The sequence below is a fragment of the Poecile atricapillus genome, chromosome 18, assembly GCF_030490865.1.
Source record: "Poecile atricapillus isolate bPoeAtr1 chromosome 18, bPoeAtr1.hap1, whole genome shotgun sequence".
NCBI classification, from domain to species: Eukaryota; Metazoa; Chordata; class Aves; order Passeriformes; family Paridae; genus Poecile; species Poecile atricapillus.
Window position 1 is genome coordinate 5,548,535 of NC_081266.1, and position 27,796 is coordinate 5,576,330.

The 27,796-nt window shown below is 42.7% G+C and overlaps 1 protein-coding gene across 1 annotated transcript in view; it reads right to left on the minus strand.

The window, feature by feature from the left end:
- Nucleotides 1-27,796, minus strand: part of CACNA1C (calcium voltage-gated channel subunit alpha1 C) — a 465,827-nt gene that overhangs the window by 92,247 nt on the left and 345,784 nt on the right. The window contains exons 10-15 of the mRNA XM_058853070.1: nt 19,898-19,988; nt 11,006-11,032; nt 8,953-9,113; nt 7,934-8,159; nt 1,585-1,792; nt 569-689 (exon numbers count right to left, since the gene is read on the minus strand). Coding sequence (XP_058709053.1) covers nt 569-689; nt 1,585-1,792; nt 7,934-8,159; nt 8,953-9,113; nt 11,006-11,032; nt 19,898-19,988 — 834 coding nt within the window. The remainder of the gene's footprint in view (nt 1-568; nt 690-1,584; nt 1,793-7,933; nt 8,160-8,952; nt 9,114-11,005; nt 11,033-19,897; nt 19,989-27,796) is intronic.

Genomic DNA, 27,796 nt, shown 5'->3' on the forward strand with positions numbered 1-27,796 from the left:
ATTGCAGGGACTGAAATGGAACACAGGTCCTGTTAGTTTATACATGAACTAATATATGATCTCACATAAATCAATTATGCCAAACATATGTTACTCCTGTTACAGCATTTGTATATAGCATATTGCAGATTATACATATTTTTATTCCACATAAGGCTTGGATGGAAGCACATAAAATATATTTCTAAAAAAGCAATTAAGGTAAAAAAAAAATAAAAAATGCAGTAGGTACAGTAGGAACACCCAGAGATTAATTTGTGGGGAAGGCAGGAGAGAAAAATCTATGATAAAGGGGAATGAAAAATAAAAACACTAAACATGTAAAGATACTAAATAAAAACTAGCATGTGGAACTGGCAAGTAGCTGGTTCTTACAACTGTTTGTATGCCTTAGCAGCAGCTATAACAAAATGAACTTGTTGAACTTTTGGCAGTGCAAAGCCAAAATTCAGACCTAGGGAAAAGGCAAAAACCATGAGATGTGAAATGCACTATTTTCTGACATAACAAAGTGAATAGTGGTTTTAATTCATCCCCTCTTGCAGAAAAGAGTAGCATCAAAGGATACAGTTTCCACAGATGAAGAGGATGATGAAGTAAATACAGACCAACATTCCTGGAAAAGAGGGGCCGCCATAAGCCATGATCCCATCATACATCACCGAATTCCAGTCCTCCCCAGTCAGGATCTAAATGACACATTCCCACCAATAAGGGATACAGTGTTAGACCACACAGAGAATTTGAAAACCCCATTAACACAAAGATCCCCACTGTCCTAGAGATCACCCCCTCCCCCAGGATGGAGCCCATGGAGACTCTGGCTGTGTCCATCTAGAACATTAAAAAAATAACCCCAAACAACAAACCACAGAACAAAGAAAATGCAGAGAAGGCCTGTGCTCAAAGTGTGAAAAACCCCCCCAAAGAGTGTCTTCTTGAAGATGCTGGCTGAAGGCAAATGGCTCTCCTAGACAGCTGTCTAGCAACTCCTCTCTTGCTCTCAAAGCCAGTCTTAAAGGTGCAGAACTTAATATATAACATAAACCAGATGATTTGGGATACCAGTATCATAAAGTCACTCCAGGACATTAGCTCTGTTCAAGTCTCCCCCTTGCTCCAGGCATTTCCATCCCATGTTCCTGTTGTTTCAGACAGGCTGCACAGCCCGGAGCACTGCCCCCAGCACAGCCTCCAGGCCATTTCCCTTCCCACATGTCAGTGAAATCATGATCCTGATCCCCTTGGGTCACTCCCCAAGCTGCAGAGGGCCCAAAGGCCATGGGATTCCTCCTGTGGTGCAGGTATTTGCTCCCCAGAGCGGGGAGGAGAGCAGCAGGGCTGGGCTTTGGCACACAGGTGCTGCCCTGGGATGTGGCAGTGGCTGTTCTCCTGTCCTGCCCTGCAAAGACCCCGTGGCCTTGCAGCACACAGGGGTTTTATCTCTGGTTCCCACCTTGGGAGGGAATAACCAGGCACCCTGCTCTGGGAGCTGGTAGGGTCATGTCCCATCTTGGGGCCTGTCAGGCTGCAGGATCTGTCTTGCCCCATGAAAACACAACGTGTTTTCCCTCGTGCCCTTACCTGAAACACAGTCAGGAGGGACTGAGGGAAGTTGTCAAATGTACTCCTCCTGGTCTGCATCTCATCAAAGTTAAACTTGCCCCCAAAGAGCTGCATCCCCAGGAGTGAGAAGATGATGATGAAGAGGAAGAGGAGCAGCAACAGGGAGGCAATGGAGCGGACTGAATTCAGGAGTGAAGCCACAAGATTACTCAGGGAGTTCCAATATCTGGGAGAGAAAATAGAAGCAGTTAAAATTCCTTCAGCTCGAGACAGGTGCTCATGGACTGCACAGGATATTGGTTCAGGCTGCCTTCTGTGTAAAGCAGGCATTTCCAAACACCCTGTTAAGCAGTGAATCATTGATGTGCCTCCCTAAGATAACGAGACCTACTGCAGCTAATGAGTAATTTTACTACCACACGTGTACATACACAATTCCCTCCACCCCCCACTCCACACACACACACACCCAGAAGATTATTACAGCACTCTCCATCTAAGCCTCTGCACATCTTATATCAATATACAGTGATTAGTTCTTGCTGCTTCAGTGAGTTACATTCTAACCGACCTCATTACAACACTCACAGATGTTACGGCAGCCAGAATACCTCACTCCAGAGAATGGCCTGTAATAACTAACAAGAACAGATGGGGAAACTGTTTGGATGCAAATACAAACTTGCCCAAAATTTGGAGTGTGTGAGCATGTGCTCGGGCTCACTCACAGAGAGGTTGCTGAGCTCGCTGGGGTTGGGAGGAATGAAAAAGATTTTGCTGCTCCTTTCACAAGGACCCTAAAGCAAACTCCACATCTACCTTCATTTGGATGAGCACAGCATCACTGGGGTTTTTTGTTTTTCAAACAGGCTGCAGAAGATTTTCAAATGGCTTCATTCAAGAGACAGGATGGTTAAGACCTGGTCTCCGAGGGTATTCAGGCTTGTGCCCAGTTCAGACTAATGTACGATGCAAGGAGAGGATTTCTTGCCCTTGGGTTTCCACTTTAGGGTTCAGAGTGATGCCAGCAGCATGATTGCTGCAGCATGCAAGTTTGCATTCTTTGCCAGCCTGCAGAGTAGTCACAAGCTGGAGAGAGGCTTTAGATAGAATTTCTAAATAATTCACCACACCACCCATGAGGCAACTTCCCCTTTGGTCTTCTATCTGCCCAATCACTCCCAATCTACTTCTTAGCTGGTCATGAGCTCCTCTCTTTTGTGCTTTGGGGCTGGCAGAGCTTTCAGATTGGACAGAAGATTAGCTGTCATCTTCCAACCACCACATTGTGATGCACATTACCAGCAAATCCTCACCAGCTTTCACAGGTCAGCAAAGCAGCAATGTTTGCATGTGCTCTTCCTTCTACCTGGCCTGCCACCATGCTTTGAGAGTCCACCAAGGCCAATGCCCTCCAGTCCCTCCTCCCACAGCCCACAGCTTTGAACATTTCCTCGCTCAGAGGACTCTATTTCTAACCACATTTGCCCTGAAGACAAAAGTTCCAGGTAGAAAGGATGACAGACTGGTGCTCTGGCTCTCTCATGGAAACTTTATCCTTCAACTCATCATTTTTTTTCCTGAAGGCAGTGTATATATTCATTAGAGTCAAGGGTTCTTAAAACCCTAGTTAAATTAGTATTTTTAAAATGTCGATCTGAAGAGAATTCTTTTCTTCTCCTGTGGAAGGCAGGGCTGCCTGAGCAGCCCAGCCACTTCAGGAAGATTAGCAATCTGATCTGCAGAGGGACATCACCATGACCTCTCAAGTTCAGCAGTGGGTTCATATCCAAGGACTGAGCTTCAAAGAGAGCTGTGATGTTTTCCCTCCAGCCCAGCTTCAGCACTTCAGAGAAAACTAGGATGCTTTAAAGTTTAACTGCAATTAAAGAGATGAGCAATGAAAAGCTACAGAGCAAAGGTAAGGGCATGGAAGCTGTGGGCTCAGTGCCACCAAATATCCACACGGAATGTGCAATGTAACAGCTCCCTGTGTTTGCAGTTATGCTCACAGCTCACATACTTTCACACTTTGGGAAGAAGGCAAAGTGACACAGGAGAAGGGAAAAATTCATTCTGATGAAAGTCAAATGAATTCAGCATCCTTAAAGCAGAGGTTGATGGGCTCCAGAATATCTCCAAGTCCTCCAATGTCAGGCATTTTCTAGGTCTTTCCAGCAGTATCCTTAAGAAGCAGTGAAGTTGTTACACATCTGAACAGTGCCAGTGACTCAATTTAAGCTTAAAGGTCTTGCTATCTCAGCTCACAACTGTGCAGACTTCTACCAGTTCTGCATTTCTTACAAATGGCTCAATACTTGAGCCAATCTTTGGGATTCAGATTCTTAGGGAAGTATCAAGCTTCAAGCAATTAACTGAGATGGTAAGATTAGTGCTGTTTGATCTGTGTACTAGTGCTAGCTAGAATGATAGTACCACTAGAAAAGTAAATAAAACAATCAGGGGGAAAAAAATGTAGAAAAAGGAGAGGGTACAAAATGCTTGACTGATTAGGATGTGAAAATAACAACAGTCTTATCTCAGGGTCCTAGAAGCCTGGCTGAGGTTACCATCTGTCACATTTGGTGGGTGCAGAACCAAGGTGAACTCCCTCAAAGTGAGATCAGGGCTTACTCAGTGAAACACAAGGGTTTTATGTCAGCAGTGGTTGAAGCCCACAGAAGAAGGGTCTCACTACTTCATCCTCTCTGGTTAACACCTTACTAGAAAGGAAAAATCAGCACTGGATGCTGGATGGAATGGGAGGTTTTGGAGCAAAGGCAGCTTTTGGTGGGAAGTATGAGAGAAAGCTGCCTCAGGTTTATGGGGAAATGAAGGTGCCCCTGAGCAGCTCCCAGCACAGATCTGGGCCCTTGGGGGTGCCAGTGAACGAGGCTCTGCAAAACCCCAGGTGAGGAGGACGTGGCTGTGGCCCCTGTTTCAAAGTGGAGGAATGATGCAGACAAGTCAAGTGATTTCTTCAACATCTCACCCAATAACCGGCTGCAGAACTGGATTAGAAATTAACGTGTTCTACTGCCTTCTCTCTCCATTGCCCTCCACTAAATCCTCATGATCACATCTCCAGCAATCACAGGTGCAGGGATTAAAACAGCAGCAACAGCTGGCAGACTCATTATTGGAAATCTTCCCACCCTGTTCACCCAAAATAAAACCACTTTGACAGTGGTTTTTGACAGAAGGTACAAAAAATGGGGCACCCTGTCTCTCCTCCCTACAATTAGCAGTGACTTACCTAGTGGCAGGATTAGGTATAAAATATCAAATTTCTGTATGCTGTTGCAAATGATATAATTTATTTTTTATATACAAAGGACTATAATACATTTAAAGCAGTAAAGGATTTTTTTGAATGAGAAAATAATCTGTCTTCTCACAGCAAAGTGAGATGTTCTGCACAGAACTTTAAAAATTAGGGAGGATAAAAGAGATCACATTGTCTGCTTGTCTAATGTATTTATAATTTTGGAAGAAATGTTTGGTCTTGAAACTCTAAATGGTGTTTCTAAAATGATGCATTGTTCGTCTGATGGTGTCTTTATTTGTTTCTGTTCTATTGTGCAGCTATATTTGTGTTTCTGGTAGAATTGTATCATCTTGATGACCCTGAATTTGTTTGTGCATGGTGTTTACCATGGAAAATCTATGCAAATATATAAAGAATAATCTACCTACTGATATATTCTCACCAGAGTAATTTTCCTGCTTTGTACCTTTTTAATATCCTAGATTATCATTATTCTCACATTCACTGTATGTCCCCTTATGCTCATGAATGTATATTTGATATAAAACATGACACTACCATTCCTCCTGCCCCTCCCAGCTTTCCAGTGCTGTATCTTTCTGAGTTATCATTGCACTCAGGTAGGGCTGATAATGTCATTAATAAATCCTCATTGTATTTAGAGCTGAGTGAAAAACAGAAAAATTTGTATTTTACTAGAGAAGGTAAAAGTTTGGATTTGGTGGCAAAATATTCTGTCCTGCAGAAAAAAGGCATGGGTGAGCCTAAAATAATGCTTTAGGGGCTCATGTTAGGGCCTTCCACATGAGGGTGAACTTCACCCACAGAGGGAAGAATTATGAAGAAAATTATGAATAATTACAAAACATATAAATTTGAAACTACTGCAGCCTATTTGTCAATATTTTAGGAACAAGAAAGAAAAAGAGAGAGAAAGAAAGAAGAGAGAAAGAGAGAAAGAGAGAAAGAGAGAAAGAGAGAGAGAAAGAGAGAAAGAGAGAGAGAAAGAGAGAAAGAGAGAAAGAGAGAAAGAGAGAAAGAGAGAAAGAGAGAAAGAGAGAAAGAGAGAAAGAGAGAAAGAAAGAGAGAAAGAGAGAAAGAGAGAAAGAAAGAGAGAGAGAGAGAAAGAAAGAAAGAAAGAAAGAAAGAAAGAAAGAAAGAAAGAAAGAAAGAAAGAAAGAAAGAAAGAAAGAAAGAAAGAAAGAAAGAAAGAAAGAAAGAAAGAAAGAAAGAAAGAAAGAAAGAAAGAAAGAAAGAAAGAAAGAAAGAAAGAAAGAAAGAAAGAAAGAAAGATCTGATTAATACATTATGTTTCATGAGTTCTTAGCTCTGTGCTTTACACACAGACCCATGCACAAAGTGTAGGAGACATATTCCAGGTAACATTTCTTTCAAGGAAAAAATTGTATTTTAGTTGTGCTGCAGAGTGAAGGCAAATGTAACCAGTCCTGCTGCTGCTGTTCCATTGTCACATTTCTGCCAGAAGCTTTAGGAATATTTGAGTACTCCACTAGCTCAGGCTTTCTAAAGTATTAATTATATTCTCTCAGTGTTTGCCTTTCTATTAGAGAATTCTCTTAGGTAGCTTATGTATTTCATGTAGGAGTGGAGACATGTCTTGGAAAAGCAATGACCTCTCCAGGATGCAGTGTTGAAGCTCATGCTTTTATAGCTATTGGTATTTTGCCCTGGTGTATCTGATTACCCAGTGCCTGAAACAGCTACTGCTTTCCTCAGAAACCATGCCTGGGACTTGGTCATGGCTAGATCCAGGAAAAACAGTCCCCAGAGCAGAGAGCCCCACTATTTCTGACAGAGCAAGGATGCCTTTCTTGCTGGAAACTTCTTTCCCCTCTCTGGGAAGGAACGTTCCCCTCTGGAATGTTTCTTCTATGATCACACGTCCAAGCAGACCACTTTTTTCCCCTTTTTTGAAATGGTTGTAGGCTTGCTTTGGCCTCTCTCTCTGAGGCTGTGAACTGATTTTCTGTCTCTGCCATCTGACCTTGAGATCCATCCATCCTGCCAGAGATCTGAGCCTCAGAACCTTTCAGGGCAAATCTTGTATGATGTACAAGTCCAAGACTTGTTGTTTTTTTCTGCCTCTCAGCCCAGCCATCTTGACTATCTTCCAGTTTTGGACTAGTTTTTCTCATGTGCTGTGTTTTCTATCTCTAATTTGTCAGAAATTTCCTCTGACAGGGGGTGTTACAGCAATTGCAGGGACATTTCCATGGCTGAGCATGCAGAAAAAGCACTCTTTCACCACCTCAGCCAAGGTTTTTGTAAAAAAAAACCACTGGTGTCCACACAGGAGAAGGCAGACCTTGTGCTACTTGGGGCAAGAGCTTGGACAGATTTGTTGCAAGAGCTTTGGGCAAGTTTGGAGCTGATCTCTCCTACAAACTCCCCTCAAGGTGAAAAAGCCCTGCCAAGCCAAGCTGTTGTTTCGGAGGTCCTTGGCTGAGCAGGCAGTGACTGTTTAATAGATATCACCATGCCTTTATGCAAAGAATGGAAAGGGAAAAGATACCAGAAGCTGGAAAAAGTCTGGTTTCTTCACAAAGTTTCTGCTTTGTGATGGATCCTTGGAAGGGGAATAGCTGGCAACATCCTTTGCCTGTAGCTGCTGGTGTTGACACAATCTCCCACTCAGGTCACTGCTGAGTCTACTGGAGCTGGCATGGGCTCCTCAGTCAAATGCTGTTTCTCACAATGCTTTTTTTCAAAGCAGCCTTTCAGGCTCCTCTCTGTCACCAAAGAGGGTCAGAGGAGGCCACAAGGCTATCTGCTGTTTTGGTTTTCTTTGTCTTTTGCAGAGAGCTGCGAGAGCCGGAGCTCACATCACTCCAGCTCTCAGTTTAATGCTTTCCATGGTATCAGGTGTCTCCAGACCCCTCAGCACCCATATCAAGGGTAGATATCCTGTCTGTACAGCCCTCCCCACCCTGTTACAGACTTCAGAAGATGAGGACTGTTAATTTAGCACTCTCACTACCAAATTAGTGGCAGGAAGAGTTAAACAAGAGTGATTCCTACCCATACATGTTGTGCATTGAGCAGAAACCCTCATCCAGCCCCAAAGAAGCTATAAAGTACCTTGTGATTTTAAATATCCTTAGGAGCCTGACACATCTCAAAACCGAAATGCCCAGGGGTGACATGATCTTTGTCTCCACCAGGATGGTTTCCAGGATGCCCCCGCACACGATGAAGCAGTCAAAGCGGTTGAAGAGGGACACAAAGTAGGCCTGGAGACCGAGGCTGTACATCTTCAGCAGCATCTCAGCCGTGAAAAGAGCTAGCAGCACCTTGTTGGCAGTGTCTCGTGGGAAGCAAAAAGAAACAGGTTAAGGAAACTTAGTCAAAAGATCATCACATTGGCCCTTGCTTCTGAGAAAGCATTTCAAGGATCAGTCTTAAAAGTTATCTTCGTGTAAGCTTGGGTCAAAGAGTGAACTTGGAAAGCGTGGGCACCTCATTCACAGAAATGTTTTAGCAGGAGGGTTACAGCAATTCTTATGTACTGCACATGCAGCTGCAATGTATTACACAACCTCCAGTGGCAGGGACACGCCTTCCTGTGCACAACCTGCCTTCACACCCGTCATCTGCAGAGCAGAGTGGGAATAGAAGAGCTGCTGTGCTACCTACTGTTGCTTAATTAAGCCTTTTCAGCTGCTCTCACCTCCAGAGAGAATTCAGCTGTTCTGCAGACAGAAGAACTTGACAAATCACTCTTCATCACCTCCCTAATAATTAGAGTTTATCATAAATGCCGTTTCAGGGGAAACCCTGGACAATGTGGGGCTCCCAGTAGCTATCCATAGGTTGGGAATCCAGTTGCTGCAAATATAAATTTAGCATCAGCTCCCGATTTCACTTACACCCAAAGGAACAATGCTTTGGCTGGAAAGGAGGTATTCATATTTTTCCTATCACTTGTCCCACAGCAGGCAGATAAGTTTATTGTATTATTTAGGATCCCTCCACAGACACAGGACTGCTTGGAGCCGTGCACTCTCCTTTTACACTGTGTGCTTTAATGCATCAGCTCTTCTCTCAGCTCCCTTTTTTGACACCCACCATCACAAACAGAACCAGCAGCTCCTCCTCACCTTGGACCTCCGTGAGCCAGTCTGGCTGGTTGTAGTGCTCAGAGGCAATGGTGAGGGTGTTGAGAAACACGAGGAAGATCACCAGCCAATAGAAAACATTGGACTTGACAGCAGCACGGCACTTCCTTCTGCAGAATCGGTTCCATCGGCGCCAGTAGCGACTTGGAAAATGGAAGAAGGGAAAGTTCTTTTCAGAGAGGGAACTTTAGGCTACTGCAGCTCTCTGTCAAAGGAGACTCTAGTCCTAATTTGTTCAAGAATGGCAGAGAGTAACCCATGTTCACCCTGAGAAATCCTCTCTCGTCTGAGTTGCCACTTGTGAACATCCCTCCTGTAGCTATAGGAATAAAGTTTGTCCTAAACCAATTTGCAAGCGCTTCAAGCAATATCTTAACCTGAGTGAGGCATCCACTGCAGAAAACCCAAGAGATTTTTTAGCTCAGTTGCCACAAGAATAAATATTCTCCTTTTACCTGATGCTTGTGGCCTGCAAGGGCACCTTGCCCAGCCTCAGGATAGCCAGCAGAAAGATGCTCTGTCACATGGAGCTGAAGGATTAAGTCTTTGGAGACTTGAGGTCAAATAAAAGCCAAAGAACATTTCCAGCATGCAGCAACATTCAGGAGTAAGCCCAATACAAGGGCTAGTTCTGAAAAAATCCCCAAACTTAGGGGACTTCAGCATCTCACCTTCATGCCTGGAACTAAGGGTACCATTTGCTAATCAAGAGAGTTTTTAAAGTTTGCCTTCCATGAACACATCCCCTTGTGTCACTGATTTCTCAGGGTAATTACTAACCACAGAAGATATTTAAAGCTAATTACACACCTCCTACTCTTCAGAATTTAACTTGCATAGCAACCAGTTTCCAGGCAACACTTGCCACTGTATAATAAATCTAATAGTTTTATATAGATACTACATACATATGTGTGCGTGTCTGAAGTGGCACACACACATACACGATGTTAGAGGAGGAAGAACTTTTCTTGGCTGCTCTTGTCCTGTGTATCATTTTCAGTGGCAAACTATTGCCATGCTTGAGATCAGGGTTCTCATCTATAGGAACTAAAGCCAGATCACATAAACACAATGTGAACAGGAATTTTGCAACAACATTTTAACAGGTGGTCAGATCTAGGGTGTTTTACCTATGTAATTTATAAAGGCACCCAGTCTATCACAAACAGATACCTTGTGTGTTTTGCAGTGGATTTGGGACAAGAAATAATCTTCCCAACTTCCAATTTTTGTCAATTTTGTCATTAAAATTTTTGCAATTGCAGTGCTTTTGTGTGTACTTGTGCACAAATGTGCATGCACATGACAATGTACGGTGTTTTCTGTGCTTTTACCTCCACTTTTTACATGGGGATGTCACCTATGTGCTTCCCAAACTGACATTATTAGGTAAGCAGAGAGAACCAGTTATGCATTTCCTCCAGTTATTCTGAAAATTCATTTAGTGTTTTGTAAAACTGACTTTGAATCCAGGGTTATGGAGGCAGCTGAGCTCCTTCCAAAGAGGCAGAAATGAGTTCCATGAGTTCAGTCAGCCGCCCCAGAGAAACCCCAGAAATTGCCATCTTGGGACTGCTTCACTTTCCCAAAATCTCGAAGTCAACAGAAAACCAAACACCACCAGAGAAGCTCCCCATGGCCCAGGGTGAATGGCAGAATTTCACAATTAAATGCCAGCTTCATCAGTTGAAATCTTTACTATCAAGCAAAGCAGAGAAGTTGAACCAAGAGAGCCTTGAGCTGACAGGGTTGATGTTGATGGATGCAGTATAATTATGTGGTTGAACTGGTTGTTTATTTCTGATTTTATATTTTACAGTTTGAGATCCACAGGTAGCATAGATAGGTACTTCAGTAGTCCATAGTCCCTGTGCCTTATTTCAATGTGAAACTAAGAAAAAATTTATGACTAAAATCTGACATAATTCACAGGATCTCCTAGAATCACCACTGCATCCATGCTGGTGTAAACCACTTCAGAACAGAACAAAAACAGTGGAAAGGAGGAAAAGCAAAAACCAGTTTTACTTACCTAAATTTTGATTTTGAGATCCGATGCCTGAAAGACAAGAATTGCCATTAGACCTCTGAAGCTGCCCCACACCTCCCAGGCTTTTGTGAGAATAGCAATAGAAAGAAACAAAGTTAAGCTCAATGCTTTTTTTAATCCATGCTGTTCTCTGCATCTGTAGTAAGTCAGTCAATGTGGGCACTGGGCATGGCTAGAACTCCCCAATAACCAAATCTTGTGTTTTGGTGGGACTCATGAAGCAGAAATCCTGCCATGGTGGGATTCTACCACTATAGATATCAGTGAACTCTACAACCTCTCAAGTGTGACTTTTTTTTTTTTTTTTGTCACTATTTTTTTTTAAATCTTAAAATATGTATTTTTTTTTACAGACAGATTTGTTGCTTTCACACATCACCTGTCACTTCAGGATCTATAAGCACATTATGAAACAATAATGGTGAAAACAATGGGGCTTTTTTCAGTAATTGAAGGAAAAGCCATGCATGGCAAATAATTTTAAATTTTGATACTAACACTTACTTCTCTTGGTTATCTTTGTAAATTGATTATGCAATAATAGATTCTGTTGCTATCAATGAAATTTTGAGAATTAATCATTCCTGAAAATTTGGCCATATTCCCACTATATATGTGTTTAAAGACCTAATTCCATGCATTTGGATTTATTCACCCAAATAATCTCATTAATCTTTTATGAGAAGTCACAGGCAAAGCTAGAAATTGACCCAAGTTCTTAAACCACTACCTTGCTCTGCTTGACACGTCCTGTGAGGCCTTTGAACACTTTTTGGTAAATCCATAATGGTGCACAGAGAGAAATAAATGGATGTGGATACAATGGTGTGAGTCAGAGGTGACAGGAAGCTGCAAAACCTACTACCAATAGCAGCAGAAATGAGAATCTGGGGAATGACTATGAAAAAAAAAGGTATTTCTGCTGGGTGGAAGCATTCCTTAAGGTTCCCTCTGTGATGAGAAAGTGAGTCATTGTTGACAGCAGTCAGCAGAGGTCTTACTGCACTGCCCTAAAACTGGATTCACTGTTAGCAGGGATGGGAGGATGAGATTCTCCAAGCATCTCACACTTCTTACTCCAGCAGCCTTGACAACGGTGCTGTCCCTGCTGGAGGACATCAGCCAGTGACGAGTAATCAGCCACAGGTCGTGGAAGGGGTTTCAGTCAGGGGAACTTTTCACCAGCAGATGGTGGTGAAAAGATGAGCCAAAGGAAAGAAAAAAGCCTTTGTGCCAAATACCCAAATATATCATCCCTGCAGCGTCACAGGCAGCTTGTCTAGGCCACACACTGGGCAGCAGTGAGGTTACAGACACCTGCAAGGCTCCTGAGAGAGAAGAAACAACACTCTGGCAGGGCAGAATGCTCAATTATGCTGCAGAGACAAAGCAAGATCCAACAAAGATGCTGAGTGAGGCACCTACAGAACACATCCTCAATGTTAAAGCTATTCCTACTTCTCACTGAGAATTCTGGCTCGGTGATCACTACCTAGGAACTGTAATGGAGCAGATTTACAGGCAACAGGAAAGAAGGCTCGAAGATGGGAAGTGAAAAGATGCAAAAATCACAAGGAAGCAGAAAGCTGAGCACTGGAAAGGAGGTGGTGAGGATTTTGGTAGGAATAGTTTGGCAGGGACAGAGGGGGAGAGAGAGCGAGAGAGCAAGAGAGAGAGATGGGAGGGGAAGGACAGGGAGTGTGAAACCCTCTGGTGACCTCTCTGGTTAATGGTTTCTCGGTGAGGCAGCACTGAAATCTTTTATTTATTTAAGCAAAAGAGATGCAGCAGGTGTAGTACTCATCATGCATGTGATAATTATATCTTTGGAGCATTATGAGCAGCAGCCAAGTGCATTCAGTGCTCCCACAGGTTACCTACAGCCTTCATCCCCCTCCCTCCACCTTGCCTTACTGCTGTGGCAGAAGGCTTTATCACATGTGGGTGTGCTATATATATAGAACAGGACAAGGAAGGAGGATTAGATTTATATTTAGAGGTAGAATCAGAGAGTGAAATGGAATTTTGGAAATAAACTCTATAATAAACGTTTCTGAAAACATTATGCACGAATCTGAAACACGTTTTTCAAATGACTCTTATGTCATTTGAAATAAAATTTTTTTCAGAACTTGGATTACCAATGTCACATAAAAAAATGCTTTTATAGCATCACTAGGAGCTATCAAATAGTCTGGAAAAAGGGCTTTGCTGCAGTGTCTGTGACACTTAACCTGGCACTTAATGGGTTCAGAGTGGACCAGATTCTCTGCTGAGTTTAAAGATGGATCTGTTGCATCTCTGGTGTCCTGGGAGGTTTATGTTGTTGGGAGAAAAAGGGTGACTCCAATTGTGCCCAACTCTGGAATGCCTTGAGAAACTCTTGTTTAGAATTATGATACAGGAGCCTAAGGAAAACCAGTTCAGATCACTACTGAGTGCTTTTATCACAGGAACCATGTAACTCAGCTTGTATTTGAGAAAGACAAACACAAAAATCAGATTGCTACTGTTTGACTAGCTGTCTTTGAAATTCTCTAGAACTCCTCCAGCCTTACACAGTTATGTGCAACACACAGATAAGATGGTGAAATTTAAAGGTTTTTATCAATGTGAATTCTAGATAATCAGCATAACTCAAATGTAATGAGATATCCCACATTCTGAGAGATAAAGTCTTCATTTCCCTGTTCATGGTGGACACCAGAGAAGGTGTTTGTGAAGGATGTGACAGTTTTGTGTAACAGGGACTGAGGGCTCTGTGGAATTGTACACACAACAGACAACCCTGGAAAAAATTTGGTAGGTCACCAAGCATGACACAAAGGCCACATTACAGTTGTTTTCTGGGTGTGGACATTATCAAACATGGCCATTATCTAACTCTCTGGTCAGAACTGCTTTTATATTGTATGATCCCAGCTTAGAGGCAACCAGATCTTCATAAGGACTCACAAAAGCCTTTGGACACCAGTAAAAGCTGTCAGACAAGCAGAAAACACAGAAATGGACTTTACAAAGCTTCTAGGTTATATACAACTTTGGAGAACATCTAAAGAGCTCCACTGGCCGTATCTCACAGATTTTAGTGCTTCGAGGAAACAGTCCTGGTGTGATGTGGATCCTGTTTTGGTGCAATTTGTGCAGTTACTGGTAAGGTGGCACAATAAGAGTCTAAAGAATAGCCTTAAGATAATTGGATCTGTCCAGCATAAAATTGAGTTGGTTTGCTATTCAACAGGCTTTCTTCAAGGCTGGGAAAATAGGCCAGCATTTAAGCATTCAGTAAATAATCCTGCTCTCCCTGTGGCAGGTCACAGGAAAGGCCTGTCACAGAATCTGAAGCAGGAAGAAAATTTCTCTTCCATAAGGGCATGCTTTAGACACACACCCAGAGCTGACTGTGAATATTAAAAGCACCTTGCTCATAATAAGTTGGAGAGCAGGATCTGAGACTGACACATAAGGGCTGATCCTGTGAGTTTTCCTGCTGAAGTCAGCAGTGGTTTCACAGCTTTTGGCAGACTTTTCTTCCCACTGTTCCTGATGTGATGAGAACTTTGGTTGAATCTCCTCATAAAGTAAAAACCAGAGGCAGCTACAGCAAACCTGCAAGAAAACTTTTACCTTTTCCACTGGCCCCTATGCTGATTGTTACAAGAACTGCACAGGAATTGATTTGCACACCAGAAAAGCACCAAGGGAAGAATCACTGATCATTCAGCTGCCAGGGATTCAGCTTCCACTGCTCATAAAATTTTCAGGATGCACTGTTTTCAGTTGGGAAGCCAGTGTAGGTTGTTGATTTTGGTTTATCCTGTTTTATTGTTTGAACTGTCATTGGTGGAACAGCAATTGAGCTGTCCCCCATATGTATGGAAATCCTGGCCAAGGCTAAAATGCCAAGTGGGTTATTGTTTCAATGAAAGCAGACAATTTTGAGCTCTCTTTCCTTTTGAGCTCAAGTGCTTCACTTTTCTGTTGAGGCTCTATGGAGCATTAGTTTCCACAAAGGTCTTTTTTTTTTAGCTAATGCATATGTATAAAAGCAAGCTCTATTGTGGCACTCCAGATCTGTATGGTTGCATTAGAAAATTAACATTCTGAATGTATTAGAAGATTACATATGCTGTCACCCTGCACAGAGCAGATTACTCCTGATTATGAGCAATAGCCTGTCCTCAGGAATCTGAATCCTGCACAGCAATAACCCCAGAGAAAACCTCAGGGAAACTATTGGGAAGCCCTGGGTGTAAGAATATCCTGCACACAAAACCCTGGCTCTGGGTTTGTCCCACTGGTGCCTGCTGCAGAGGAAATGTGTTTCTTCATACCCTGAGGCAACAGGTTATGAAAGCTGTGACCTGTCCAAATAAGATAAGTTCCACGTCCAAGTGCTGTCCTTGAGGATAAAAGCTGGTGTGGCCCTACTGCAGGGCAGATGTCAGCCCAGTACAAGGCAATATCATGACAGGAATAATATACTCTGGAAGTTGTGGGATGCTTTTCAGCGTCCTGTGGAAGCCTGCAAAACCATTTTCAAATTCAGGTGCCTGATAATGTGAATACCCTTAGGAAGTGAACTGTGCTGGGCCTCAGCACTCCTGTCACCAGCAGAATTACACCAGAAATTATAATGAATTAAATTGGCTTTTGTTTTTGGTTTTTCAGGGGTTTTTTTGTTTTGTTTTTTTTTGATTGTTTTTTGTGGGTATTTTTTGTTGTTTTTTATTTTTTTATTTTATTTTGCTATAGTTCTAAGAAACTAGATTTACACAACAAGTAAAGACAGATCAGATGTTAGATTCCTCCTGAAACTCCTGCAGGTTTGAAGGCTGGCATTACTCCAGACAGGACAGTTGATAGAAGCAGTTTCTGAGGCATGGATACTAGAGAAATAAAAGCTTCTTTGAGACAATTTATCACTAGGCAATAGTTTGTGTTTTGGAGGTACTCTCCTGATCTCACACAGCATATGTCTCTGTGGAGCTGAGAAAGGCTGTCAGGGAAGATCTCCTTTTCCAAAAGGCATATTTGAACCTGGCTTCTCAAGCAGATCTTTCTGTCAGTCACAGAGCCAGCCTTTCAAAACCCTACAGACTTTAAAAGAATAGTGAGTTATTCTAAGTTGCCTTCAATGAAAAAGCTTTTTCTTTCAGTCTCCTGGGCATCTCTTTTCTTTTATCACGAGTCAGTTTTGATGGCAAGCTCAGCTATGTTACTGTGGTGGTGGTTAAACACCCTAGGCAGCCTGATGTCAAAAAAGAAATAAATATAAATAAATATATTGCCTTTGCCTTGAAAGCCCCATGTTGCTTCAGTCTGGTTGCAGCCTGCCCAGAGCAGCCTCTGCCCTCTGGGAATGAGTGTTTTTACAACAAAGCAATGGGCACTCATGGCCACAGGGTGAGTTTAGAAAATGGTAAAAAAATTGAGACTAATCTGCCACAGGTGAAAATCAACAGTCCAACAAAACCCTTTGCTAACCAATCCAGCTGTGAAAACAGGGAGTAGGTGACTGCTCAAAAGTCCAGGCCTAATCTTCAACTAGAGCAAATCAGGATGGCATGACTGTAATTATCAATGCTAGCACTCAAAATCTAGTACTGAGGAGGAAGTATTTTTAAAAGTTCAACTGACTTCCCACATGAATTTTCACTGTTCTTGAACACTGGGGCAAATCCTGATTCTCAGTCAGGTTTCAATAAAAGAGCACACTCATTCAAGTAAATTTTTGCTTACATTTTATATGTTCCAAAAGGAATATTGACCTGTGGGGGAGGGCTTGAATGAGGACTTAGTAAAAAGAAGAATACTCAATACTTCTTGCAAAAATGACAGCTGGTTTCTCTGCCTAAGTGTGTGGTACAGTAACAAAAGAAACCAGAAAGGATTCTAAGCCTCAGAATCAGAGGCAGGTCGATAACAAGGGAATTTTCAAATCCACAAGTTTGAAACAAACATTTTACAAAAGCAGGCAGCATTGGTAAAATCTGTTTCTCACTCCAGAATTTGATATTCCATGATACAGCCGCTCATTTTCATGGAGGAAGGAGCCTATCCATCTCTTAGAGATGAAAAGCAATCTGAGGGAGGCCTTGAGGATCTCAGCTGTCCTTGGGTAAGGATTAAACAACCCCTTCTCAGAAACAGGCTTCAATTTGCCTACTATACATCACCCATTTCCAGATGAAGTGAAAAGTGGCAAGGAAACTCTGAATCTTACGTTCAGCCCTGCTCTGCTGAAACTTTGGGCCCTGTTTTAACATTTACAACACAAGAAGAAGAAATGAAGCTCTGCTTTCCTGTAATTTTCCTACGTCTCTTTCCCTAAAATATATTGGGCTTAGCCATCCCTTCTCCTCATGCCAAATCAGGGTACTGCCATTCTCCTGTGAGCATGCTGGGCTATTTTAAGTAAACTCCATTCTAAGTCATGATTACATTTAGAGTTGGGTTTAACTTCAGCCCTCCTGGCCACATTCCAGCTAAGATAATTATGTTCTGATTGCCAAAATTCCCAGTGCAGTTTCAGCGCAAAGCAAGTTATCCCTCACACAACCCCTTAAACACTTGTGCCTGTTGTTTTTAAACACCTGTCACATTTTACCCTGAAGGTGGCTGAACTCTAATGCTGTGAAAACAATCCCTGCATTTACAGTTCATAAAGTGCTTTAGGATCCTTGGAGATTAAGAACATTAAATGAATGCAAGATGTAATATTAAAAATACATGAAACCTAGAGTAACTGCTGCCATTCTTTTTGGCACTGTGTCCACACCTATGAGGGAGTTTACTACTCTGACATATTCTGGAGAAGCAGCACAAGCAAAGCACAGCCAGACCAGGAGATTGCTGGAAAGCAATGATGACAAATTTCTGACACAGCCAGATGAGCCAGGGTGGTCCCTTCCAACCTGACCCCTTCTGTGATTCTGTGAACCATAGCTGCAGAATTAAAGATGGTTCTCCAGAGGGGATCCAGCTGATGCCTCCTGTACTGTGCCAACAGCACAAGCAGCTTGGTGGGGTGCCAAAGAAAAAGGCTACAACTGCCCCAGCGCTGTGGATACATCTAGCCTGGTTCCTGCAGGAAAAGATTCATAAATCTAAGCTAAAAGACTCAGCAGGTTCCCAATGGCAGGTGAAGGAAAGCGATCACAATTTCTCCTGGGGCATGTAAATCACTTACTGACTCTTGAAAGCAGAGATTGAAATTACAACATGTTCCACATACCACATCTTTTAATGCAGATCACAGAATCACACAGAATTGACTAGGATGGAGAAGACCTTTGAGATTATCAAGTCCAATCTATGACCAAACACCACCTTGGCAACCACACCATGGCCCTCAGTGCCACATCCAGCCTTTCCAATCCCCTGCAGGGCTGGTGACACCACCAGCTCCCTGGGCAGCCCATTCCAATGCCCAACCACCCTTTCTGTGAAGAAAATCACCCTTTCTGTGGAGAAAATCACCCTTTCTGTGAAGAAAATCACCCTTTCTGTGAAGAACTTCTTCCCAATGTCCAAACTCCACCTCCCCTGGCACAGCCTCTCCCCTGATCCCCTCCTCTCCAGGCTGACACTCCCAGCTCCCTCAGCTGCTCCTCTTGTGTTCCAGACCCCTCACCAGCCTTGCTGCCCTTCTCAGGACTGGCTCCAGCCCCTCACCATCCCTCCCAAACGGGGGGACCCAGGGCTGGGCACAGCCCTCGAGCTGTGGCCTCACCAGTGCCGAGTACAGGGGGACAATCCCTGCCCTGCTGCTGCTGCTGCTGCCCCACATTCCTGACCCAGGCCAGGGGCCATTGGCTTTCTTGGCCACCTGGGCCCACTGCTGGCTCGTGTTCAGCTGCTGTCACCAGCACCCCCAGGTCCCTTTCTGCCTGGCCTCCGGCCAGCCACTCTGTCCCCAGCCTGTATTTTCCTGGATCCTCCTTTCAGCTTTTTAGGGATGGGTGTCACATTGTCCAGCTTCCAGTGATCTGGGACCTCCCTGGTGAGCCAGGACTGAAGATAAATGATGGAGAGTGGCTTGGAGAGCTCTTCTTCCAGCTCCCTCATCACCCCAGGATGGATCCCATCTGGTCCATTCAAGCAGCACCTCAAGGCATCTCCAAGGATAGGACAGAGCCTCAAAACACTCCAGTGTGGTACAAGCTATAGCACTGATATGTTTAGCTCATGTGTCAAGGAAATTTGGAGGGAATAACATATTGCCCCACAGCATAAAGTCCATTCTTGTTTAAAAGGGAATAAAGGACTCCTCTTGTCTGTACTTGCTCTCTATGAGGCTAAAAAATACACCACATATTATGGCATTTCATAGCTACTATCTCACACACTCTTGAGCATCTCCACTAATTACAATGGTGTAATTTCAGTGAGGCATTGATCCCTTCTAATTATATTTCTTTTTCACTGCAGTACTCTGTTCAGCATCTGAAGGGTGTAATTCTGTCTGCAGGATGGGAGTTACCATCAGTGTATTTCTATTACAAGACACTGTAAAGTGTACAAGAATCTTTAGAAAAATTAAAATAGACCAGTCATTTCCACTCTTCAGTCTACATATACTGGTTTTGAAAGTCTACCACCAACGAGGAATTTTAAAATAAGAACACTGTTATCCACCAGTTCCTCTTTTAGATATTATACAAAACCAGATCTGCTCATCCTGGGCCCTCTGTCCCTTATTTATGTGTAAAACAAGAGGCTCTTCACTAATGTCCAGAGTGAGTTTACATGGAAATTAAGATAATGGATCTTCCTTGGCCTCTCCTTTCACCCACTGTGGGTTTTGTTCATCTTGAAAAGCCTGACTCTTGTCCTGTCTTTCCCCCCTGGCACGTTGTGTGTGGTACTCACGCCAGCCTGGCGCCGCAGTTCTCGCCCTCCATGTCCGCTCCGGGGACGTTGTCGGTGTTGACGGACTCGGTCTCGCTGGTGGGCATGCTCACTGCAAGAGTCAGAGGGGAGAAAAGCAGAGGGGTGGCCATCAGAACCTGGCATATCTCCTTAAGAGTGCGTGGCTGAGGGAACTGGCCCCGTGGGGAGACCCTCAGCTGCAGCTGCTGAGGATTAAACAATTTATTGAGCAAGTCTAGTGCCTCCCTGTACAGAGCAGGAGCACTTCAGCAACAGACAGGCTACTCAAATGCTAAGGAAAAGGGAATAAGCAGCTGCTCACCTTCTTTCAGAGTCAGTTCCTGGAAATTTCGAGAATGAGAACCACTGGAAAGTAAAAAACCTGACAGACCCAACAAGAAGCTTTTGTTTGATTCCACTGAAGATTTTAGAATAAAGCCTCTTTACTTGCAGCAGCCCAACCACCTCACTGACCTCCCCAATCTTCTGTGCAGTGGTTAGAATGCAAATAGAAGGTACCAGGATTGAGATGCACCCAGATAAACAGATTCTGTTAGCCTGGTAGCAAACACCACATGAAGAATGCTCATAGCTCATCTGTCATTTACCAACCATGAATGTGATTCAACCTTACACCTAGAAACTGGACCTAGAGGTGTAAAAGAGAAATTCAGACTCCCTGATCAGATGTTACCAACAAAGCAGCTAATGAATGTGGATTATATTAATTATATAAGATGTTAAGATCTTTAAGATCTGGACAGAACCTTCTAGGCTTTTACAAATTACCATGGAACATCAAATTAAAGCAACCTTGGGTGTGAACCTCTCTCATCTAGATTCAAGAACCTGTTTCTAGCTGTTAGCAAACCTCAAGATTTTATTTGCTTCTACAGACCATAAAAAAAATCCCTCAAACCCACATCATTTTCATTTCCCCAGTTGCTCACAGCTCCTGCATAAGCTCCAATCACTCTTTATCCATAATCATTCAGTTAAAGGTAGGAAAATAGATAAGATCCAATCTGTGTCCTGTTCCCTCCTCACCCCTTTTGGAATACACAGAAAAAAAGAAAAAAAAAATCTTTTTAAAATTAAATTCTTAATATTAATATTAAATTAATTAAATTAAAAAAATATTAAATATTCAATACTTAAGACTGAATGATGGAGGAGTTGGACAGATCTCCCAGGAGCCTGGTAGAACTTCAGAACATGACCTGTGTTAGCTGTTGGGTACATGTCTCAGGTGAGGCTTGAGAGCAAGTGCTGTGAGCTGTTGGAGAGATTTCTGATAGCCTGCAGGAATGTGTAACTCAATAGTAAGAATCTGTCTGTTTCTGGGTCATTGGTGCAAAATGAGCCAATGTAGAGGAAAGAGGTTCTGCATTTCAGTTTTCAGATGCTCACTGGGATGTGGTCTTTTTTCAGGGGTAAAAGGACATCTGAAGGTCCTTTCAAAAATGTTCTGTGTTACTGCTTTGAAAGCATTATGGTAAAAGTGTCCCTCAAAATGAACTCTTTCCTTCATCCCATCACAAAAATTCACATGCTTCCAACACACTTCTTGGGAAATCTAAAATTCTTGTACTGTGTTCTTAGGACCACATGAAATAATGGACTCTCTAGCACTCCTGACAGAATTATGAAATATTGGACTCTAATGGTGCCTGCTCCTTTATGAAGACAGATGTTTTAATAATCTTGTCCTTTTGGAAAGACAAATTAAGGAATAAACTAAATTCATGTTCTGATATACATGAAACAGCCAAGTAAGCTATGAGAAAAAAGCAACATTCATAATAAAATTTTTTTTTGTCCAGAGTAAGCCCTGCAGGAACAAAACCAAAATGCTGATATTTCACAAGTCAGTTTGGAAGATGAGGTAAAACACCTTCAAGACATATTTGAGCTTATTTGCAAATGGAAAAGAGTTTTGAAGACATTTGCACGAGATAGATTTGCAGAGCAGCTTGAGCACATGAAGAGGACACTGCACAAGCACCAGAGCCAGGAACATCCATGCAGGAGAATAAAGAGCTGATTTATAGGCCAGTCTGCACTGAGATGTACGGACACACGGACACACAGACACGTGCAGTGTGGACACAGAGCGCAGTGGAACATTACCATGGCTTTCTGTGGAGTGACTAAACCAAGCAAACTTTCCTTTCTTCTCATCAGGCAAACCAGCTGGAGGGCTTCCTTTCACAGACAAGATGGTCAGTGTCAAGTACCAGGAACAAGACATCAACAGAGAACATGCAGCCAGTGACAGGCAAAAGAAAAAAACAAGGAACTCAGCTTACACATGATATCCACTTCTGGCTGAAAACTTCATCATGTGAGTTAAAAGTGCAGAATGCAAAACAAAGGTATACAGAGGTATGAAATATCACTAACAGATCATCAGGTCACAACTCATTTGTTTTCTGCTCTTTGTTTTTTTTTTTATATGTGGTTCTTGAGGACATGAACTTAATGAATTTAAGTTTATGGGTCATGTCCCAGAGACATCTTAGAGTGCACCTCGTACTTCCCTGACCTTACTGCTGCAGAAAGTCAAAGCTCAGTAAAGTGGGAGATGCAGGTACAGTGGTCCTTGGGCTGAGGAGACCCCATGGATCACTTTGCTGGCACCACCTCACAGGAGCTCATCACACTGCACCGATGGAAAATGCTAAGGACAATCAAAAGTATTAGGATGGTATGAGATGTTAGAGGAATGACGGTCTAGAGGATAAAGGTCAGGACAGAGGGGACACTAGGGCTGAGCTCCACGTGCTCTCAGAAGCACAATCACTTTACCTGGCACCTCACAGCACCCTCATTGCCAGGGGATAATCAGGTGTGCAGTGCTGTGAGCTTCATTCAGGCCACTCAACACAACCAGAAAACAGAAGGTGCTGCAGAAGGGTTGTGCATAAACTGAATATGAGAGGAAGTAGACCCAATATAGCCCAGATGGCTTTCTTATCTGACTCAGTTCTCAGAGAAGCCAGACCCTGTGCCCACACCCTGGCTCCAGTCTAGAAACGAGGCAGGCATTTCTTGCAGTCCGGGTAATTAATTACTGGAGCCGTGGACCAAGAATGCTGGTGGTAAGTCCACCACAGGAATGTTTTAATCAGGAAGAGATGTTTTTTCCAAGTGGTGGGCTCAAGTCCAGACCAGAGTTGTGTTTAGGACTGTGGCATACAGACAATACCATCTCAATGGCCGTTTCCTCCCTGTAATTTTGGGAGCTGAGAAAAAGGCAAAAAAGATGCAAAGGCTGATACAAATCCTAGTGACTTTGCTTACATGGGAATCTCCTTTTTTTAGATTTATCATTGTATCCATAACCCACTGGAGCTGATGAAATCCCCCATCAGTTACATATTCTCTAGGTAGCACAGATGGCAATTTTTTTAAAGGGAAGTGAAACAACTTTTTAAAGGCAGGAAAGTATCTCATGGTTTCAACAGAGTGAAAATCATACGGACCAATAGGTTTGGTATTCTCTCTCCAGTTCCTTCTGAAGCCTTTGCACTTCTTACATCTTGCCACAGTGTGGCTCATTACTGAATGTAGACTTTTTATTTCCTGCACTACCTAACCCCCAATTTCACATCACTTCCATAGCGTTCCTGCAGCAGTTAAAGCAGCAACAAAAGCTACATTGCAGCTTCCTCAAAAACAAATGTGAAAAATGCTTCCTGCATTGTTCTAATTCTTAATTCTTAATTCTAGTCCTTAATTCTAGCTCTGAGAGCTAACAGATAGAGAAAAACAGGGGCAGGTTCTGCAGTCTGTGACTGACCAGACAGATGTGCAAGACCCTTTGAGAGCCTCTGCTCCTTGTCACTGGCATCAAGCACCGATACCAGCTCTCCTCTTGCACTAACATATGTCCCTCCTCTGATGAAATGCCCCATGGGCATGCAGTGAATTATTGGATGGCAGGTTGCCAAAAGACAGCCAACCACTGAAAGAGAAAGCTGGCACAAGCAAATACCCTTCTGTGCAGTCCTGGGATGATTTTCCCTCCACACACAGGTGGAGAACAATATTTGCTTCCTGGTTCAGGAATATAATTTCCACTGTCACATCTTGCATTTATGAAATGCTTGTCATCTTGCCTGTGGAAGTAATTTTAATATTCAGATTTATTTCCATGGATTATATAATGCTGTCACGCTTCTTGCTGGATCTCACTTTGATACTGTGACATTTTAAGACTCAGAAGAAATCATGCTTGGGCAAAGGGTTCCCAGTTCCAGAAACACAGACAAAACTTACTTTTCACAGATTTTAATGGGACATGTTACTACATGACTCTGCAGATCTGGGCACTAATTATAAAAACTGGATATATCAGAGGCTGTTCACATTGTCTCTCTGATTTAGCTTTGAGTTAGGCAACAGAGGCAGATTCTTACCACAGGTTTTCTGAATGCCATGTTGATGTGGCCCTCAGTTCCAGGCTAAAAAAAAGGCGTTTATCTTACATTTTTGGGTTAGGTACCTGACTTGGAACAGAGTGACTATCCAGCAGTATTCACAGTGAAAGAGCCTTGTGGTGGGTTTTCAGATTTAAAAAAAATACAATATATTTGATTGACTTTTATAATACATTCATTCAGACTCTGATTTCTCCAATATGCCAATGTCTACTGCTAACAAATTACTTTGCAAAATATGGGTCAAAAAATCTCCTTTTTAGCACACTGGCATTTGAGGTCAGAGGCACCCAAAATCCCACCATTTCACTTTATTGTGTCACCTTGGCCATATGACCAAGCTTTTCTACATACCTGTTCAGTTCCTCTGGCTGTAATTGTGCACTCACCTTGCCAGCCTCTCTGAGAGGTGCAGATGAAACACATCACAATGAGTGCTAAGCACTACAGTTATTACTGATGCTAATGTCTCCCAAGCGGGACTCTGCACAGCTATAAAGCAAATCTAAAGAGCAAAGCAGTCCCATGAATTCTCCAGCTGGGATTTAAGATTTCTTTTCCCATCAAGCACAACAAGAATAAATTGCAATACCCAGGCTGCTTCCTTCAACAGTATGTGCATCAAGTGAATGACTTTGTCTCCAGCAAAACCCTGCTTCCCATGGTGCCTTTCATGCCCATCATTTCATGAATGAGTCTTTGGGCAGCTGTCAGAATATCAATTTACTCGTTTTTTTTGGTTTTTTTTTTTTTTGTTTTGGTGGAGAGCTCTCATTTTAATTAATATGTGAATATTGCCTAGCTTTCCTCTTCTGCCTGTTTCGAAAATGCTGCACTCATTCATCTTATTCATTAATTTAAATAAGATACAGCTTTCATTCTGCTCCATGCATGCAGTGCCTTGGGAACAATCAGTGGCTCTGCTCTTAAATGCAAGCAGCATCCAGAAGGTAAACTGCAGAGGTGAGGCATTAGTTTTCCATGGATGTCCTGATTTTGTCAGGAAAATATACTAGATGTGACTGGGGAATTCTTCAGTGTTTTCTGCTTTGAAAAGGAGCTCTGTGACAGAAAAGCTTTTACAGGAGAAGAAGAAAAGGAACTTGAACTATGTGTAGGATCTTGGTGGTTGCATGCTTCCCAAATTTAGACAGAATGTGTCAATAAATCTAGCACAGTAAAAAAATACCCAGAAAAATTGTGAAAATGCCTGGAAAAGTATTTTCTAAGGGCTCAGGGACCAAGACTCACAATGGGCAGTAATTTACACTATATTACATTAAACACATGTAACACAGACACTTTGCATAACCTAATTTTGGATTATGCACAGATGAATACAATTGCAAGGAGAAGGAGCTGGATTCACACTCCCACTGAGGATCAACCACTGAACACAAGGACAGCAATAAAGAGCCACGAAGTAATTGCTGGTTGCATCCACTTCAAACAGGAAAAGGCTTCTGGTAAAAAACATCTTTCCACCCGTGGAAGGCACCACAGCCACTGTGCAGTGACAAGTCCTGTGATTATCCCAAGCCCAGAGGCAGAGCAGCACTGATTTACTGGGTGGAGCATTTCATCATCAAATGTTCCATTCATAGGCAGATGATCTATTTTACAATATCAATTGAAAAGTATATATTTTGTTTATAAAGGCTTGTTTTAACTCTCTCTTCTCCCCCTCCAGAGTGTCACCATGTGTCCATATGTCCATGTTGAGGGGTATAACTCTGGGCTACATAAATTTATACTTACAGAAGGGGAACAGGAGAGAGAGAGAGTGAAATGTATTAATTGTGCAGGCCTGTGATTAACAGATCTGTCATTACCACATGCAGATTACTGCACACCTATAAATGCATTACCTTGCTACTAATTAACCTTCCTGGGACTTATTTTACTGTAACAAACTCCTCGGCTAGTTTGAGCAGCTGCCATTTCCCTTCTTCTTATAGCAATATTGACAGTAATATGCTGCATTCCACAAATATTTGTTCATTACAGCCAGTGAGTGGAATGCACATTGCACAGAGGACCAAGAAACAGGCACAGTCAGACTCCTGGCCCTGCCAAGTGACAGCTTTTGCCAGTGTCTCACATGTTCAGTTCTGGATTTGGAAGGAAGAATTTCAAATCTCTTTGCATTTCATGCCTGAAGGACAAAGCTTTTCTTTGCATAACCTGTGGTATCTCAAAATATCTCGTAAGCACGAGGGGCATGGTGATAGTAAAAGGTTCTAAAATCTTAGAAAATTCGGAGACTTAGAAAGAAAGTTAGGTTTGGAAAGCCCTGGGAAAAGCAGGCCCTGAGAAATGTGAGGCCTTGTGCTTGCTAAAGATCAGGTCAAACTGCACCTGTGTGGTCAGTATATGATAAATGATACAATTGTTAGATGTGATTAGATATAATTATTGTTTAAAGAACATGAGGAACAATGTTAGGGGGCTGGGGGGGATCATGAGAAATCCATGCTTGGGTAAAATCAATGCTTACAATAGAACAATGTAAGTTTAATAATTAATATGTAAGTTATATAATGATAGAGTATAAAACATGTTCAACTCAAAACCAAGATGGGTCAGATTTGTGTATGTGCACCCCTGACACCCAGAGCTCTTCAATAAAGCACCTTCATATAATCATTTGTGATTATGTGTGTTCCTGAATGCTAACAATGGGACTCACCCAAAAGTAGACTTTGCAGGAAGGAGTTTATCTCTCTGCTGAAAAGGGCACGAGGAGCAGTGTCCCTGGGTAACTGAGCAAACACCTGAGTCTGCTGCAGGAGCCCATCCCATGCAGAGAATCCTCCTGCTAGGGCAATGCAAATAACTCTCACAATCCCTGTGGCTGAAGGAGGACAGACTGGCTGGGTCACAGGGTGACAGAGGTGCTACCAGAGCACACCTTGAAAAACATCTCTCTCTCCTGAATCTGGATCCTCCTATGACCTCCTTAAACTGATTTTCTTGTCTGATAAATGATTTGCATCGTTTGCCTTGCTAGGAGCAGCAGCTAAGGTGCCAAAGTTCAGGGCATTTATTTGCCAGGACATGGTTTATAGTGCTTCTTGTGCCACTATAATACTTTTTAGCAACCTCCCTGGTTCCCCACAGAATTCTGAAGCAATTCAGGGATGGACAGACAAAATGAAGGAAAGGCAGAAATACTGAGGATCTATGGCTCTTTCAACAAAAAAAATCACTTGTTTTTGTGAACAAACAAAAAATCATTTGTTTCTGTGAACAAATCACAACAGCACATTTGTAAGACTTCTCCAAGTTTTCTCTCTCATTCCTTATGATTTTTAGCAGAAGAACTTAGGACAGGCAGTAGTGCCATCAAATGCTCCTGAAACAACCCCACAAAATTACATGTGGGCACAAAAAGCAGGACCATCTCACTAGAAAATCAGAAGGATTCCATTATTGCAGGCACCTTAGAAATGGGGGC